The 16,299-nt window shown below is 36.1% G+C and overlaps 1 protein-coding gene across 1 annotated transcript in view; it reads right to left on the reverse strand.

Moving 5' to 3' along the window:
• The window catches only part of LOC127453046 (complement C4-like), a 41,769-nt gene that overhangs the window by 3,112 nt on the left and 22,358 nt on the right, over window positions 1-16,299 (reverse strand). Inside the window, exons 15-39 of the mRNA XM_051719047.1 lie at window positions 16,133-16,265; window positions 15,924-15,995; window positions 15,159-15,368; window positions 14,775-14,883; window positions 13,114-13,184; window positions 12,898-13,037; window positions 12,369-12,584; window positions 12,166-12,217; window positions 11,874-11,963; window positions 11,537-11,743; window positions 11,045-11,120; window positions 10,655-10,847; window positions 10,379-10,480; window positions 10,087-10,249; window positions 9,255-9,469; window positions 7,113-7,271; window positions 6,217-6,276; window positions 5,894-5,984; window positions 5,561-5,729; window positions 5,391-5,481; window positions 4,700-4,774; window positions 4,505-4,607; window positions 2,485-2,574; window positions 2,261-2,353; window positions 1,978-2,061 (exon numbers count right to left, since the gene is read on the reverse strand). Coding sequence (XP_051575007.1) covers window positions 1,978-2,061; window positions 2,261-2,353; window positions 2,485-2,574; window positions 4,505-4,607; window positions 4,700-4,774; window positions 5,391-5,481; window positions 5,561-5,729; window positions 5,894-5,984; window positions 6,217-6,276; window positions 7,113-7,271; window positions 9,255-9,469; window positions 10,087-10,249; window positions 10,379-10,480; window positions 10,655-10,847; window positions 11,045-11,120; window positions 11,537-11,743; window positions 11,874-11,963; window positions 12,166-12,217; window positions 12,369-12,584; window positions 12,898-13,037; window positions 13,114-13,184; window positions 14,775-14,883; window positions 15,159-15,368; window positions 15,924-15,995; window positions 16,133-16,265 — 3,064 coding nt within the window. The remainder of the gene's footprint in view (window positions 1-1,977; window positions 2,062-2,260; window positions 2,354-2,484; window positions 2,575-4,504; window positions 4,608-4,699; window positions 4,775-5,390; window positions 5,482-5,560; window positions 5,730-5,893; window positions 5,985-6,216; window positions 6,277-7,112; window positions 7,272-9,254; window positions 9,470-10,086; window positions 10,250-10,378; window positions 10,481-10,654; window positions 10,848-11,044; window positions 11,121-11,536; window positions 11,744-11,873; window positions 11,964-12,165; window positions 12,218-12,368; window positions 12,585-12,897; window positions 13,038-13,113; window positions 13,185-14,774; window positions 14,884-15,158; window positions 15,369-15,923; window positions 15,996-16,132; window positions 16,266-16,299) is intronic.

Below are 16,299 nucleotides of genomic sequence, written 5' to 3' on the forward strand. Positions count from 1 at the left end.
GGTTCGAGGCACCGGTGTACACATGAATACAGGACATCTTATCAGAGCAAATGGACAAATAAATAACGAAAGAAAGAAAAAGACGGATATCCGAAAACATGTCATCTGAGCAAATAAGTGCCATATCTTATGCTGTTGTTTTGACTTATTGGAAACATTGATGTTTTGAAATAAATTCCGTTACAAAAGTTAGGCAACATTCATTAACATTAGACATAACAATTGCTAGTCTGATAAGGTCAAACGTTGTAATGTTTTTATAACTGTAGGATATTCTGGCCAAATAGACCATGGTAGTAACTAATTTATAGATTGTCATTGTTACCAACCAGTGGTCATCACCATTTCAAAACCCACATGTCCTTGGCAAGCCTAGGACTAAAGGATTTATTTATATAAATGATTGCCGTTATAAAGAAAAATATACATGTATGTTAACAAGTGAAATGTTCTGCACCGATTACAGTATAATTATTGTATTTCACTACACACACACACACACAGACACTGTTTATCTGTTAACTGTTTGGCAAATTCCTTTACTTGCTATAATGCTTGGATATGCTCGTATGAATCGAGCAATACTCATGTGTTAACCAATCGTGATGTATCTACATTGTGCGGTGAAGTTACCGTAACATGTTTACTAATATTCATGACTTCTGAGTATTTTATAACATTGTTGTAGTTTCCAGGTTCTCATTTCTTTTGCCCCAGTCGCAGAAATGCACAGGCTATCGCTAATTGTCTTTTAGCATATAGTCTGTCTGTTTACAATGCATAATCATCTCAAGTTGTTTAGTGTGTAACCATCTATCTATTTTAACTTTACTGCTAAATAAATTATTAATAAAATGTAGTATTGTAAATTTTATATTGCATATTTCTGCATATTATTTTCATGTTTAATAAAGTATAATTCATCCCCATCATTCTTGAATCTTCATTTTTTTCATGTACAGTGTTGTGTTTGGTGCATAGACGTTCTTAATTCATTCATTCATTCAAAATATGTAAATATGAGTGTTGTTTATCTTTATCAAAGCAAGTAATATTTCAGTTTTAAATGTTTAATAGAATAACATATTGTAATATCATCATTAAATAGAACATTATGACTCCAGCTCTGAATATCTCCCAGTGATGATCACACACAGGTGAAGTCCAGGTAAACTCAAATCATGAGATCCAGGGGCCTGGGTAGCTCACCGAGTATTGACGCTGACTACCACCCCTGGAGTCGTGAGTTCGAATCCAGGGCATGCTGAGTGACTCCAGCCAGGTCTCCTAAACAACCAAATTGGCCTGGTTGCTAGGGAGGGTAGAGTCACTTGGGGTAACCTCTTCGTTGTCGCTATAATGTGTGGTTCTCGCTCTCGGTGGGGCATGTGGCGATGTGGTGGGATGCCGTGGAGAATAGAGTGGGCCTCCACACGTGCTACATCTCTGCGGTAACACGCTCAACAAGCCACGTGATAAGATGTACGGATTGACGTCTCAGATGCGGAGGCAACTGAAATTCTTAGTCCACCGCCTGGATTGAGGCAAGTCATTACGTCACCACGTGGACTTACAGCGCATTGGGAATTGGGCATTCCAAATTGGGGAGAAAAAATATAAATAAATAAAAACATAATCCGCACAGATGACCAGTACTGGAACACAACTCGAGTAAAGTGTTCTTCCGCAAATTGCTAGCAATTTTAAGTTTCAACCACAGATGTCGCTAGAGAGCACAACATTCCGTAGTGCAGCTTTAATTTAAGTTCCCTTGTTTGCATGAGTTTGTTTAGTAATATGAACATGGGAGGATTGAGTAAAACTGACAATAGTGAAAGTTCATTTTTTTGAGTGTGACAATGTTTGTTAAAATATGACATGGTCTGTATTTCTTGAAATTACTGTGATGCTGTAAGTAGTTTAGACACTCTGATGAACTCTCAACCAAAGCTGAAAAAAAGCATTTTAATTACTTACAGGTTCGGAGGACCACTCTTACAGTTGTCGAGTATAGTACGAAGTTGCTCTCTTCAGCAAGTGAATCTACGATGACCTCAAAAGCTATCATAAAAAGACAGTAAGATATGTTAAACGCCTGATCTCTGATTATTAAAGATCAAATCTACTTCAGTTTGCCATTTTATCATTTGCTACAATTTCTAGAGTTTTTTTTTTTTTTTTGAGAAGAAAATTATAATCTTCAGAAAAGCGTTTAGTTTCAATAGTATTTGCTTGTAAAATCTGTATATGGGTCACAAACCATAATCAGTGCTAGACCGGTAACAAGCATAATCAAATCTGTCCTTCTTGGTAATGTTCATCTCCAGTGTTTTCCTTTCTGTGAAACAACCTCCTGTGGACACAGAGGTCATCAGATTTTATAATGACATAATCAGATCCTTCCGTATATGATCTTTGGATCGGTGTAGAGAATGCTAACTGTTTTTATATGTTTGAATGGTAAAAGAATTACTGAAAGCTTACTTTCTGCACATTGACAAACATCAGTTGAGCACAGCAGAGAAACCATCCTGCTCCTCTTGGGGGCACTGTAGAGCACCGAGCATCTCCTGTCTGTGACAGCAATGGGGAATGTTTAGGTGACATGCCATGCTGCAGAAAACTATCATATATCATAATACAGATTTACCTGTTAGATCCATACTGTGAACAGAATTTAAAGTGATTTGGTATTATCAATATATAAAGTTCTACAAACTATAAACTGAGTATCAGTATCCAGTGGAGTCTCAGGGTCATTATTTAGTGTGAGGCACAAATAATCACTTTACAATCAATTATTTGAAGATCTTTGAAACAATGACGAATAATTCCAAATTCTGTCTGTCATATTGACAGATTAAAAAAAAACAAGAAAAACATTTTAACCTAGTGCATCAGTTTTGACTTCACTCTTTGTCCCTCACATTCCCGCTGTGCATGTGCCCTGTTTATTCCCTGGTATTAATATGCGTATTAGATGCGAATTAACTGGCACCATCATAATTTACACCTGGTATTGTGCGTCTCTTTTGTGTTTAGATTTTGAGTAGAGGGTATCTTATTTCATGACTGCATACATCAATCATTACTTCAGTAAGTTAATGCATGATAAAGCGCAAACTACACACACACACAAAAACAACACATCATTTATCGAATTATGCATGCATTTAATAAGCACAAACATCACGTTTAGAGCAGAATTGTCCGTTATTTTAGTGGAGTAACTGTGTTAACTGAGCTTCACAGATGTGCTTCTCATGTTACACATTTTTTTCACATCAGGGACTATGAAGTTCTGTGAACTTGTGCATGTGTGTATGTGCTTTAACCGGCAAAGTTTAAAAACTTCATTTTAGCACAGCGGTTATTTGACAGGTAGAAGTTTCACTCTATAACTCATTGGTTTCACCACACTCAAACACGGGGAGTCAAAAATCTATCATAAAAGCCTATCTACTGTCACATATGTGCCATTATAATAGATGCTAAGCCCCTCAATGCCCTCGTACTTATGAAATGTAAACAAGTATGACTGATAAAAATAGACCATTACAGAAATTTGACAGAGAGTGATGAATAAAGACTATTATATCCTATTTTGGGGCAACCTTTGAACATGATGCCACACACACATCCCTAATAATTTAATCTCAGCACAAAACACCACTAAGGCACATCCACGTCAAAAAGCTCAAGTGACCGTGAAAGTGAACCACAAATAAGCAAATCGTCAAAGGGTGTGCATATTTTCTCACTAACTCGAATGAACAGCATAACAAAACTAATCAAAACGACAACAGACTACCAATATTTAGCAGTCATTGATATCTAATACAAACCAATGCATCAACAACACAACACCTCAACGCAATAGCATCAATGAAATGATGAACGGTGCTTAACTAATCCAACCAAAAGCACATTAGAAAAAAAATTAGCTTTTGAAGTTCACAACGCAGGTCTGTAGTCAAGAGCGGTAACTTCCGGTGCTCATGTCAACAGCTGACATAAATATGACTGAAGCTGTTGGTTGGCTCAGGGGCAAAGTCAAACTAGCCCCTCAAGCCATCGTTGAATGCTTGTTGCACATGCGCATGACGTTCTCCAGATCTCCGTTGATTAACATTGAGGATGAAGGGCTAGCCCCACGCATAGCTAATGAGAGCGATTAAAAGGCTTTTATGCAACATACCTTAATAATAATAGAATTTCTCAAAAGAATATATACTTTTTTATTGTATAATGGACACAAAACACATTATAGTTACGGAAAATATATTATTTCTTAAAATACATTTTTAATGATGCCATGAAATTTGCACACTAGCGACACCTCTGGTGGAGTTTAGCTCCACTTGCCCCTAATATAGAGACGTGGCTGTCAGTATTTCTATATGTAACAGTATCTCTGTAAGGTCCTGGATCATTTACGACTCTGCCCTGCATCAATCCATTAACAAGCCTTATACACAGCAAATTAAATAGAAGAATAGCTTGCCTGGCTCGTAGTAATCATAAAACGTAGCAGGAGCTGGTTGAACTAAATCGATGGGCACGCTTTGTGCTGCTCCAAAAACTACACAGGTCTCACTTTCCTCCATCTGAGGGGTAATGGAGAGACAAGTTGGAGAATGTTGTAAAATAGGGAAATTGGTAGAACTATTTACATATTGACTGTTTTGGTGCACGTCACCTCATTGAAGTACAACAGGACTCTTCCTTGTGTGATCTCATAGTGAGAAATGTATTTATCGACTAGGTCTTTCAGCTGTAGGAGAGAAAGTCAGAGTCCAAAATCAGAGAGAAATAGAAATTATGGAAGAAAGTAAAGAGATCACTTACTCCATCATTAGTTAAAAATACATTTTGGGCAATAATTATGGTGCATAGCATATTAAAGGCCTCATGCAATCACTTGAAGAGTGCAGTTTTTCTTTCCTGTGTTGACATATTTCCTATTGAAACAAGAAGTTTGAGTGAGACATATCAAAGAGGTGTCTCTTTGATATGTCTTTGTAAAAAAAAAAAAAAAAAAAAAAAAAATAGCCAACAGGCTTTATTTACATCACAGTCATTAACTACGATTTGCTACTTGCTAGTCAAGTGGTATTAAGGGGAGGGGCATTCTCATTCTAGAGAGCATCTGATTGGACAAAAATCTGTGTAGTGCAAGGGGTGCTATCCATACCTTTTGGTCCATTCTCCAAGAAGACAGAAAGAGACAATACATTTGCATACTTCTAAAAAAGGCTAATTTTGTCAACTTTTAGAAGTACACTAATATGTGTTCAAAGCTAATGGACTAAAATCTCCTATTTTGATTTAATGGAGATCAGTTTTGCTCTATTGTTTAATGCTTAGTATTTGATGTGACTATGGCTGACCTTGTCCAGATCTGTGTTGTCAGCATCAAAGCCACTAAGTAGAGTAATGTCAGCAATGGCCATTCCAGAGAGGTTCCTCCCCTGAGCATGACTTTAAGAGAAGAAAGATGATGCTAATAACCCCAAAAATCGAGATTAATACAAGGAAAAGAATGAGACATTTTTCTCACCTGACACACACTTTATACATCACTTCATTTCGGGTGCTTTGTGAGGTGTCTCTTCTCTTTCTGCTGCGAGCATCAAACCACTCAATGCCGGAGCGAGGGATGTCTTCTTCTTCCTTCCTCTCCTCCTCTTCATAGTCCTCATAGTAATTGTAATTTTCTTGTACCTTAGCTGGAATGACAACATTTATTATTATTTTTATTTATTATAATTGTTTTAAAGATTTTTGCGAGCCTTATGGAGCAGATGAACAATTATTACAGACATAGAATTCAGCATAAATTAGGTACAAATAAATGCATAAATATAAGGTCTGAACTTTAATATGTACTTACCTGTGTATTCCACTTTCCCCTCTACAGTAACACTTATTGACACATCGGCACAGTTGGTGTCCTCCTTAAGAGCAAAATATGCCTTTGCCACCTACAATATAACAACATTTAACAAAATAGGGACAATTTTTGAAAGATGGTAAGACAACAAAAATTGGTATAAGTAGATATACGATGCATAAATACATACTGTACATCAGGTATGCATGTATGCATTGTACTTTTCTTTATACCAATTTTCAGTCAATTTACACCTACCATCTTTAAGACACCATAAATTGCCATAATTAACATACAATGCACCATATTTGTGAGATGCTTACTTTCATTTTGAATTTTCCTTCTCCTGAAATCTTTGCATCTATGCCGTTTCCCACAAGTCGCTGGAAAGGTAAGCAAGACAACTTTAGAGGAAGAAAATAAAGGAAAACAAAGAGACAGAACTGAGTCACAATGATTACTGTTAAAGATACGAACATGTGAGCTTACAGCAACACCTGGAGGACAATAGGCCAAATGACATGGATTTTAAGGTGACTTTATTTCCTCATCTAGAATCAAAGTATCCTATCTAAATCTTGTTTATTGACAGTATGTATACATTTTTGTTTTGTTTTACAATTTCTTACTAATTCTTTATTTAATCAGAACTAGTCTTTTTTTATCAAGTATAACTGGCTCATAATTATCAGTTATATACATGAAAAAACAAACAGGTAAAACAACATCGAGTCAATCCAAACATTTAGAGATTTGCAAACCTGCTTTGAATCTCAGTTAACTCTGTATGCTTCAACTATAAGAAGAATTAATTGAAATGGCTTTCATGGGAAGTTTCTGTGGTCACAAAAGAATCACACTGTCCATCTTGGAGAAATGTTCCGGGTTCAATACTTAGCTCAATGGACAGCATTTGTGACATAATGTTGATTTCCACAAAAATACATTTCGACTTCTCCCTCCTTTTCTTTAAAATAAGCAACAATCTGAGATACTGTGAGGAATGTTAAAATTCTGTTTCAAAAGTATAAGTTGTAAACAATATACAGTATGCGTGTTAACATGATTTTAGCGTGCAGCTCGACTGAAGGCACTGGCGGAGGTGTGACAGGCAATAACGCCCAGCAGGTTTTGGCAGTTACCTGTGCACCCGATGAACAGCTGACCTGTGTATAATGTCAGTATTAGCATCTAGATGTGGCAGGTTCAGACATTTTACCTTTAATTCAGCTTCCACTTTCTTTTCATTGTTGTCCAAAAACAACTTCTCCATCTCAGACCTTCCTGGAATAGTGAAGTGGGCATTGATTGTAGTAATGGGGGGTTTTGGTATACTTAGTGCATACTCTGAGAGGGCTTCCAAGGCAATGATAGTGTCCTGTAAGTGTGAATATTATGAATATGGTAATTTTTTATTTCCTTTTTCTATACATTTATATTCTTTAGAATAAACACATAAAATACTTAGGCCAGGGCTCAACAATAAGGATTTTTTTTCATGCTGGCCCAGCAGCCAGTAGTTCAGATTTGTACTTGAGCTGCAAAAATTTCAATAGCCCGACCACAAAAAAAAAAAAAAAAAAAAAAAGAAAAGAAAAGAAAAGAAAAAAGTATTTTTGAAATAGCAGAATATATACACTGTATATATATATATATATATATATATATATATATATATATATATATATATATATATATATATATATATATATTTACATACACTGGCGGCCAAAAATTTGGAATAATGTACAGATTTAGCTGTTTCGGAAGGAAATTGGTACTTTAATTTACCAAAGTGGCATTCAACTGATCACAAAGTATAGTCAGGACATTACTGATGTAAAAAACAGCACCATCACTATTTGAAAAAAGTCATTTTTGATCAAATCTAGACAGACCCCATTTCCAGCAGCCATCACTCCAACAGCTTATCCTTGAGTAATCATGCTAAACTGCTAATTTGGTACTAGAAAATCACTTGCCATTATATCAAACACAGTTGAAAGCTATTTGGTTCATTAAATGAAGCTTAACATTGTCTTTGTATTTGTTTTACAGTTGCCACAGTATGCAATAGACTGGCATGTCTTAAGGTCAATATTAGGTCAAAAATGGCAAAAAAGAAACAGCTTTCTCTAGAAACTCATCAGTCAATCATTGTTTTGAGGAATGAAGTCTATACAATGCTTGAAACTGCCAAAAAACTGAAGATTTCATACAAAGGTGTACACAACAGTTTTCAAAGACAAAGGACAACTGGCTCTTACAAGGACAGAAAGAGATGTGGAAGGCTCAGATGTACAACTAAACAAGAGGATAAGTACATCAGAGTCTCTAGTTTGAGAAATAAACACCTCACATGTCCTCAGCTGACAGCTTCATTGAATTCTACCCGCTCAACACCAGTTTCATGTACAACAGTAAAGAGAAGACTCAGGGGTGCAGGCCTTATTGGAATAATTACAAAGAAAAAGCCACTTTTGAAACAGAAAAACAAAAAGAAAAGGTTAGAGTGGGCAAAGAAACACAGACATTGGACAACAGATCATTGGAAAAGAGTGTTATGGATCTTAACCCCATTGAGATTTGTGGGATCAGCTAGACTGTAAGGTGTGTGAGTAGTGCCCGACAAGACAGCCACATCTATGGCAAGTGCTACAGGAAGTGTGGGGTGAAATGTCACCTGAGTATCTGGACAAACTGACAGCTAGAATGCCAAGGATCTGCAAAGCTGTCATTGCTGCACGTGGAGGATTTTTTGATGAGAACTCTTTGAAGTAATTTATGAATTTCTGAACCTTTGTTTCAAACTGTAATAGTAATTTTCACGTTATTAATGTCCTGACTATACATTGTGATCGGTTGAATGCCACTTTGGTGAATAAAAGTACCAATTTCTTTCCATAAGGGCAAAATCTGTTCATTATTCCAAACTTTTGGCCACCAGTGTATATATCAAGTTTTTGTTATAAAAAATACTAGGCTTTTATTTTGCAATAATAGCTGGAAATTATACAGCTATAATGCAACTTCATTACAGACTTTTTCTGGAAAGCTTTAGCTATAAGGTTACTGATTGATTTGTAATTTTCAATCTATGCTTAATGATATTTCCAAGAATATCCCAAGTCAAACAATTTTGACAAAATTTGATCTATAAATGTAAAATGTAGTGACAGCATTGGATCTATTAGGTGACAGTTCTGTCAACTGGCCCAAAACTCTCTCACACTGGCCTCGAGACAGCAGGCCAACCATAATTTTAAGCCCTGAAGGTATTTAAAAAAAAAAAAAACAAGTCTTAAAAATCTTTTTTTTTTTTTTTAAAAAAGATGAAACTTGACTTTCAGAACTGGCTTACCTGTGTTGATTTGAAGCCTCCTTCATAGTTCTCTTGTGAAGACAAAAAGCAGGCAGCAGCATGTGCTGTCTTTAGGTCTTTAAGTGCTAGTGCAGTCAAGAGAGCGTATGCTGTGGTCTCGACTGTTAATGCCACTCCAGGGGGCATCCGGCGACCTTCGGCCTCTTTTACCAATCGCATACTCTCATCATCTTTCCATACAAGACAATCTCCCTCTTATTTGTTCATCAGAGTAAATGAGAGGAATTAATTTACAGAGATAGCATGAGATGCAATGACTAATATAAGTGAAAAGTCTGACAGGTTTATTTAGTTTGTACAATTCATGGTTGATCTTGCATTCTAGTATTTTATGATTGTCTTATGCTGTGTTGGGACTACTAACATGATTCTGACATTCCTTACATGGAAAGTCACATTATATGAAAAAGGTGTATTGATTTTATTGGTCAGAATTTAGACCTTTTCCGCAGACAAATAATCAAAGCAGAATTTACAGTTCTCAAGAATAACTTGTTTACTTATTGCTGACTGCCTAAAACTGAATTCATGAAAATGTTTCATGTTCCTAGTAAATCATAAACAAAGTTGTAGTAAAGTCACTGTAGTGTACAATTTGCATCAAATATGTCCATGGAGGCTGAGAGTTTATTGTGTGGCACCATGACTCTATCTTAACTACTTTAAATTTTCAGTGGCTTGCAGCTTGGCAACCAACAGTTTTTAAGTAATTTCCTTAGAGTCATTGTATAAACTGTTTTAAGTATGCTTATATTCTTTTAAGTTTTTCAGGTTTCCAACTCTCTGATAATGTGAATAGAAGGTATGTTACCTTGTCTTGCCAGACTTTTGAGTTTCTCCCAGAATGACAGTGCACGAGTTTGGTCATTAAGGCAGGTAGACAAACAGTATGCTGTTATGGCTAAGGCATAGGGTCTCTTAAGATCTTCAACCCGTTTAAGGAGGAAGTCAGTGGCACGAGAGATGGATTTCTCCTGGTAAGCATTAAACAACATGTGTGGTGAACAAAAATCTCATTTTTGGGATCTTAATCAGTGTCACTAAAAGGCATTCTGTTTAAATTTTCTCAGAGGAATATCAATTATGCAATCACTCGTTCTTACCACAGCATCGGTCTCTCTATCCAAGAAAGGGATAGAGTGGTGGAGAGCTATGGTTATGAAAGCTGTTAAAGAGGCATCTTGCTCAACTCCCCCAACACCGCCCTGAACCAGAAACACTGGATATCAGAGCACATTCACTGTAGTACCACACAAATGCAATTCATCTTTATCCTATTTTGGAATGTTTGACATGTTGTTTTATTCAGTGTTTGACAGAGTAAAGCTTCATTGTAAATCTCCTGGGTTTACTAGGAAAATTATGGAGTGTATTCAGACCTGCATTTCCATGTGATAGACTGGATTAGAATCACTGAAGGACCCATCTTGGCTCTGTGTATTAATCAGATATGTGACTGCTTTGCGGATGTCCTCCTGTGAAATGAGCTTCTCTGTTGTTCCTCTCTGTTCTCTAGTTTCTAGCTGTCGATCAGCCACGAGAGATAACACTTTCACCACCAGTGCAGTCAACCTACATTATTTGATGAGAGGTGCACTTAGGAAGAAGCCATATTTAATAGGTTGGAATTCAAAATTTGAAAAAACAGCATGCAACATTCCATTGAATAAAATTGTTATGGGGGTATGGCAAATGGATCAGTGGTTTTCACTTATTTATTGCACGTATTTGCATGACTTTGTATACTGGTAAATGAAAATCTAATTTACCAAGTGCTTGTTGGACGTTCTTGCCAAGCTGCATAGGATCCATCACGCTTTTGGAATGTCAAAATTCGTTCATAAGCTGCCAGAACACAGGACAAACACCCTCAAATGCAGAACAGAGTATGGTATGACACAGCTGAATAGTGTTCAGCATTGGGTAGATGATTTACTGAAATGTAATCTGGTACTGAATACAAATTATACAACTACAGTTTTTAATCAGTAACATAATATTTTAGGTTACACTGTTAGGTGATCTAATCCGATTACTTTTGGTTTGCATTGCTAATTACATGTTTTGATGAAAATCATTTATTTTAAGTGCATTAATAACCAATTTACACTCCTATCATTAAACATTAGGTAATATGATACCTAACAGCAGATTACATGTACTCAGTTACATCCACTAATAGTGTTTAATTTGCATTTTTCATGTATTTATTTCTCTCTTAAGTTGCATGAAGGGTTGTGAGTTGACTCATACACTCATACCTTTCTCAATGAAATCCAGTGCTTTGTCTCTGGACCCTGCTTCCAGCTCCAGCCAGCGGTTACTTTTGTCCAGATAACGGATTGACAAGGCAGTAGGAGACATAAAAATCATAGTCTGCTCTCCACAGCCTTTAGGTGCCCGGATCAGATTTTCCACTTTGGATGGTGAGAGTAAAGGAACAGCAGTAGACTGGCCAAATAGTTCTTCTGTATTTGAAAAATGTCAGTTTATTCAAAAAGTGTATTGCAATATGAAATTGTTTAAATTAATATTTAAAATTGAGAATTTGAAAGCATTCAAAACAGTTTGAATAAAATGGAAACTTTAGCTATGGACCTTCTAGTTTGACAAACAGGTTGAAGTCCGTTTCAGGAACCGTGTTGTTTGGGAAAACTCCATCGATAAAGAAGAATTTGTCACTCCTACCTGATATTTGAAGTTCAAGATGTTTTAACATGTTGTGGTTAAAATACCACATTATATATATATATTCATACATACATACATACATACATATAAATATATATATATATATATATTCCATTTTAGATGTGTGTACAATTTGTCACAGTTTTAAGGACCACAGTGTATTTGTGATGACCTATCAAATGATAGTGCACAATCTCACCATCCAGATTAACAAAATAAGTTTGCTCGTATCTTATTTCCACTCCCTCATTCTGTGACATGAAGAAAAGATTATGAAAGATATTAGAATAACTGAAATCCCACTGCAGTTCAACAACAACAACAACAACAACAACAACAGAGTGATGAACTGTCAAGTAGACATGGGAAGAATTTGGGTTTTCTCCCATTTGCTTCTCTTACCTTGACCAAGAGCATCTTTTGAATGGCATCCACTGTTTTATTGTCTTCTGTTTCATAAAGTTCAATAATGATGGGGATTTCGCCTGTTACCATGGGAACAGCAGGGAAAGTCACTGTCTGGGAGGACTCTGCCTCCAGACTAATTCTGACATAGGAAGAGGTAGATGATGCCCCGGGTGAACAAAGACCTTCCACTTGTTTCATATGAACAATAAGCTAACAATGAAAGTCATTAAGAAGATATATTAATGTTCTGCATCTACTGATTATAACATAAGAAAAAATATTATGATAAACTGTGTAGCCTGTTGTGAGTAGATATGTACATTCATGACAGCCTACAGTCAATACACAGTACAGTATGAATTATTTATAAATGACACTCAGGGAGAATTTCAATAAGAATGAATGTGTTCTGTGTTATTGTAGCTCCTGGTAATAACTAGAACACAGCATGCTAAGGTTGTTCAATTGTTCAGTGAATTTGCCACTTTAAAAAACAAAACTGAATTAGTCCATTTAAACAAACCTCTTGTTCCAACTTGCCATAGTTAAAGATCACCACAACTATAGCCAGCTGTTCAAAGCGTTTGACAGAATAGGGAAGCCTCAAGGAAATAAACAGAGGCTTAAATACATGAAGGTCAACAGGCTCCACCACACAGAAACCTGTAAACAATAAAAGTAGAGTAATTTTGTAAAGTTCCTTGAACTTCATTATTGTAATATTAAAGAAGGAAATTACCATGGGATGGAGACAAGCTGAGAGCCTGGATCTCCCAAGTTGTGATAGAGTCAGGTGTATAGATTTTGTGTCTGGAAGAAAGGCCTGGTACAATTAAGACCTTTGTAAACCCAAACACTTTATTTTAAAATATTTCAAAGGAGATTCAATGGAAACATTAGTACATAAATATCTAGCACCAGTTTATAGTGTAATAGCTATATTTAATATAATATCATATATATATATATATATATATATATATATATATATATATATATATATATATATATCACACACACACACACACACACACACACACTGGCAGCCAAAAGTTTGGAATAATGTTCAGATTTTGCTCTTATGGTAAGAAATTGGTACTTTTATTCACCAAAGTGGCATTCAACTGATCACAATGTATAGTCAGGACATTAATAACCTGAAAAATTACTATTACAATTTGAAAAAAAAATTTTCAGAACTTCTTAAACTACTTTAAAGAGTTCTCATCAAAAAATCCTCCACGTGGAGCAATGACAGCTTTGCAGATCCTTGGCACTCTAGCTGTCAGTTTGTCCAGATACTCAGGTGACATTTCACCCCACACTTCCTGTAGCACTTGCCATAGATGTGGCTGTCTTGTCGGGCACTTCTCACACACCTTACAGTCTAGCTGATTCCACAAAAGCTCAATGGGGTTAAGATCCATAACACTCTTTTCCAATGATCTGTTGTCCAATGTCTGTGTTTCTTTGCCCACTCTAACCTTTTCTTTTTCTGTTTCAAAAGTGGCTTTTTCTTTGCAGTTCTTCCCATAAGGCCTGCACCCCTGAGTCTTCTCTTTACTGTTGTACATGAAACTGGTGTTGAGAGGGTAGAATTCAATGAAGCTGTCAGCCGAGGCATGTGAGGCATCTATTTCTCAAACTAGAGACTCTGATGTACTTATCCTCTTGTTTAGTTGTACATCTGGCCTTCCACATCTCTTTCTGTCCTTGTAAGAGCCAGTTGTCCTTTGTCTTTGAAAACTGTTGTGTACATCTTTGTATGAAATCTTCAGTGTTTTGACAGTTTCAAGCATTGTATAGACTTCATTCCTCAAAACAATGATTGACTGATGAGTTTCTAGAGAAAGCTGTTTCTTTTTTGCCATTTTTGACCTAATATTGACCTTAAGACATGCCAGTCTATTGCATACAGTGGCAACTCAAAAACAAACACAAAGACAATGTTAAGCTTCATTTAACGAACCAAATAGCTTTCAGCTGTGTTTGATATAATGGTAAGTGATTTTCTAGTACCAAATTAGCAGTTTAGCATGATTACTCAAGGATAAGCTGTTGGAGTGATGGCTGCTGGAAATGGGGTCTGTCTAGATTTGATCAAAAATGACTTTTTTCAAATAGTGATGGTGCTGTTTTTTACATCAGTAATGTCCTGACTATATTTTGTGATCAGTTAAATGCCACTTTGGTGAATTGAAGTACCAATTTCTTTCCGAAACAGCAAAATCTGTACATTATTCCAAACTTTTGGCCACCAGTGTATATAATATTATATTTACACACACATACAGTATTTATACTGTATATATATTCTCACATCTTAATATTTTTCATACTGTATGTTTCATTTATATTTACAGTCAGACACTGTATAAAGAATGTGCGCAATCTACTCACATAACTTTTCCTTTTACATCAATCTCCCTAAAGTCAAAGCTTGGAGGAAAATATCTACGAATATCTTTGCTGTTGTCAAAGAAATCCTCGATTTCATCAGCATTAGCAGCTGTGGGAAGAAAATGATTGAGAAACATTTTTGGTAGGGGAAAAAACATGAATTCAATGCACAGACTGTGGCACAGTTTTGAAAAGACAACGACAACAAAGCATGTGATGACAAAAATATTGTCATAGCTACTTTCATACAGTACCTTTGATGCTAGGGACTGAGATGGGTCAGAGCAGGCCTAATTGAGTCTCGCTTTTAATTCGGCTGTGTAAAGACACCTTAATTATTTTACCGACTGGTCTGGAAGCTTTTCACTAAGATCCCATACTCACTTCGACCATGCACATTCTTCAGGTCTTCTCTCCTCTTTTTGCCTCTTAGCTTGGTTGCAAACTCACAGCATTCTTGGAAGGCATCCACACAGTCTTTGTTTTCTGTTCTGCTCACTCTTTTCGCTCTGTCCTCGCAAGTGAGCTTCATGGGAATCATGGTGAAGCCATGGCGACAACATTTCTGCAGCTCAGCTTCCTTAAACGCAGCCTCTTCAGGACAAAAGTGATGGAGAATTGAGCATGAGCAGAAGTTGTACATCAAGAACAAATCAAGTCTGGAGAAATTTGTCAATTTGATCAAAACATCAACTGAGTGATACGGTATGTATGACACTGTTTATAGCAATGACTGAAAATATGAGAATAGAAATTGTTTTAAAAGGTGCACTCAGTAATATTTTCCATATTTTTCCAAAGAAATGAACAGTACTTTTGAAAACTATGTTAAAAATCTTCTACACTCACTCAAGTCACATCAGTACTCATTTTCGTGGTAACCCCCCTATATCGGACACTTTCCCTCATAGAATAAATTTATGTGAATAGCGCATTGGCATTAATTTTTTAAATGACTATGGAAACCGAAAACCAATTATTTTGCATGATGCTGGATCCATTTTGGTATAAGTCCAAGATGATTGCCATATCCACGCATAAAACATAAAAAAAAAAAAAAAATACTAAACATAAACCTTTAATTAACGAATACCATATGCTCAAAGTTTTGAGGATTGATACAGAGGTTTCCAATAAACGTTACTGTACCTTTTCTAGCCATTTCAGTTTGAATATCTATAGACCGTTTGTTTCGTCTAAAACCAGACTCACAGCTGAAACCTAGAGGCAAAATGAATTAGAAAATGTTATTTACATATTGTAAAAACTCTTTCATACATAGACAAAATGCATTGTAAAACTGATCTTGCATTGAACCCAGATTGAAAATAACACATTGAAAATGACTATTTAAGTACCTTTTCTCATCCTTGAACGGATTGTGGTGGAGTGTGAGATGAAGGTCAGGCCAGCATCATTAAAAACTGCTGCTGTGTTCTCTCCACCCCCATATGAGCATCCCAGATCATAGGACTGCATGGAGGCGAACACCTTCTCACAGTAAAAGTGGGGAAACAGAAAAACT

The sequence above is a fragment of the Myxocyprinus asiaticus genome, chromosome 15, assembly GCF_019703515.2.
Source record: "Myxocyprinus asiaticus isolate MX2 ecotype Aquarium Trade chromosome 15, UBuf_Myxa_2, whole genome shotgun sequence".
Classification (NCBI taxonomy): Eukaryota; Metazoa; Chordata; class Actinopteri; order Cypriniformes; family Catostomidae; genus Myxocyprinus; species Myxocyprinus asiaticus.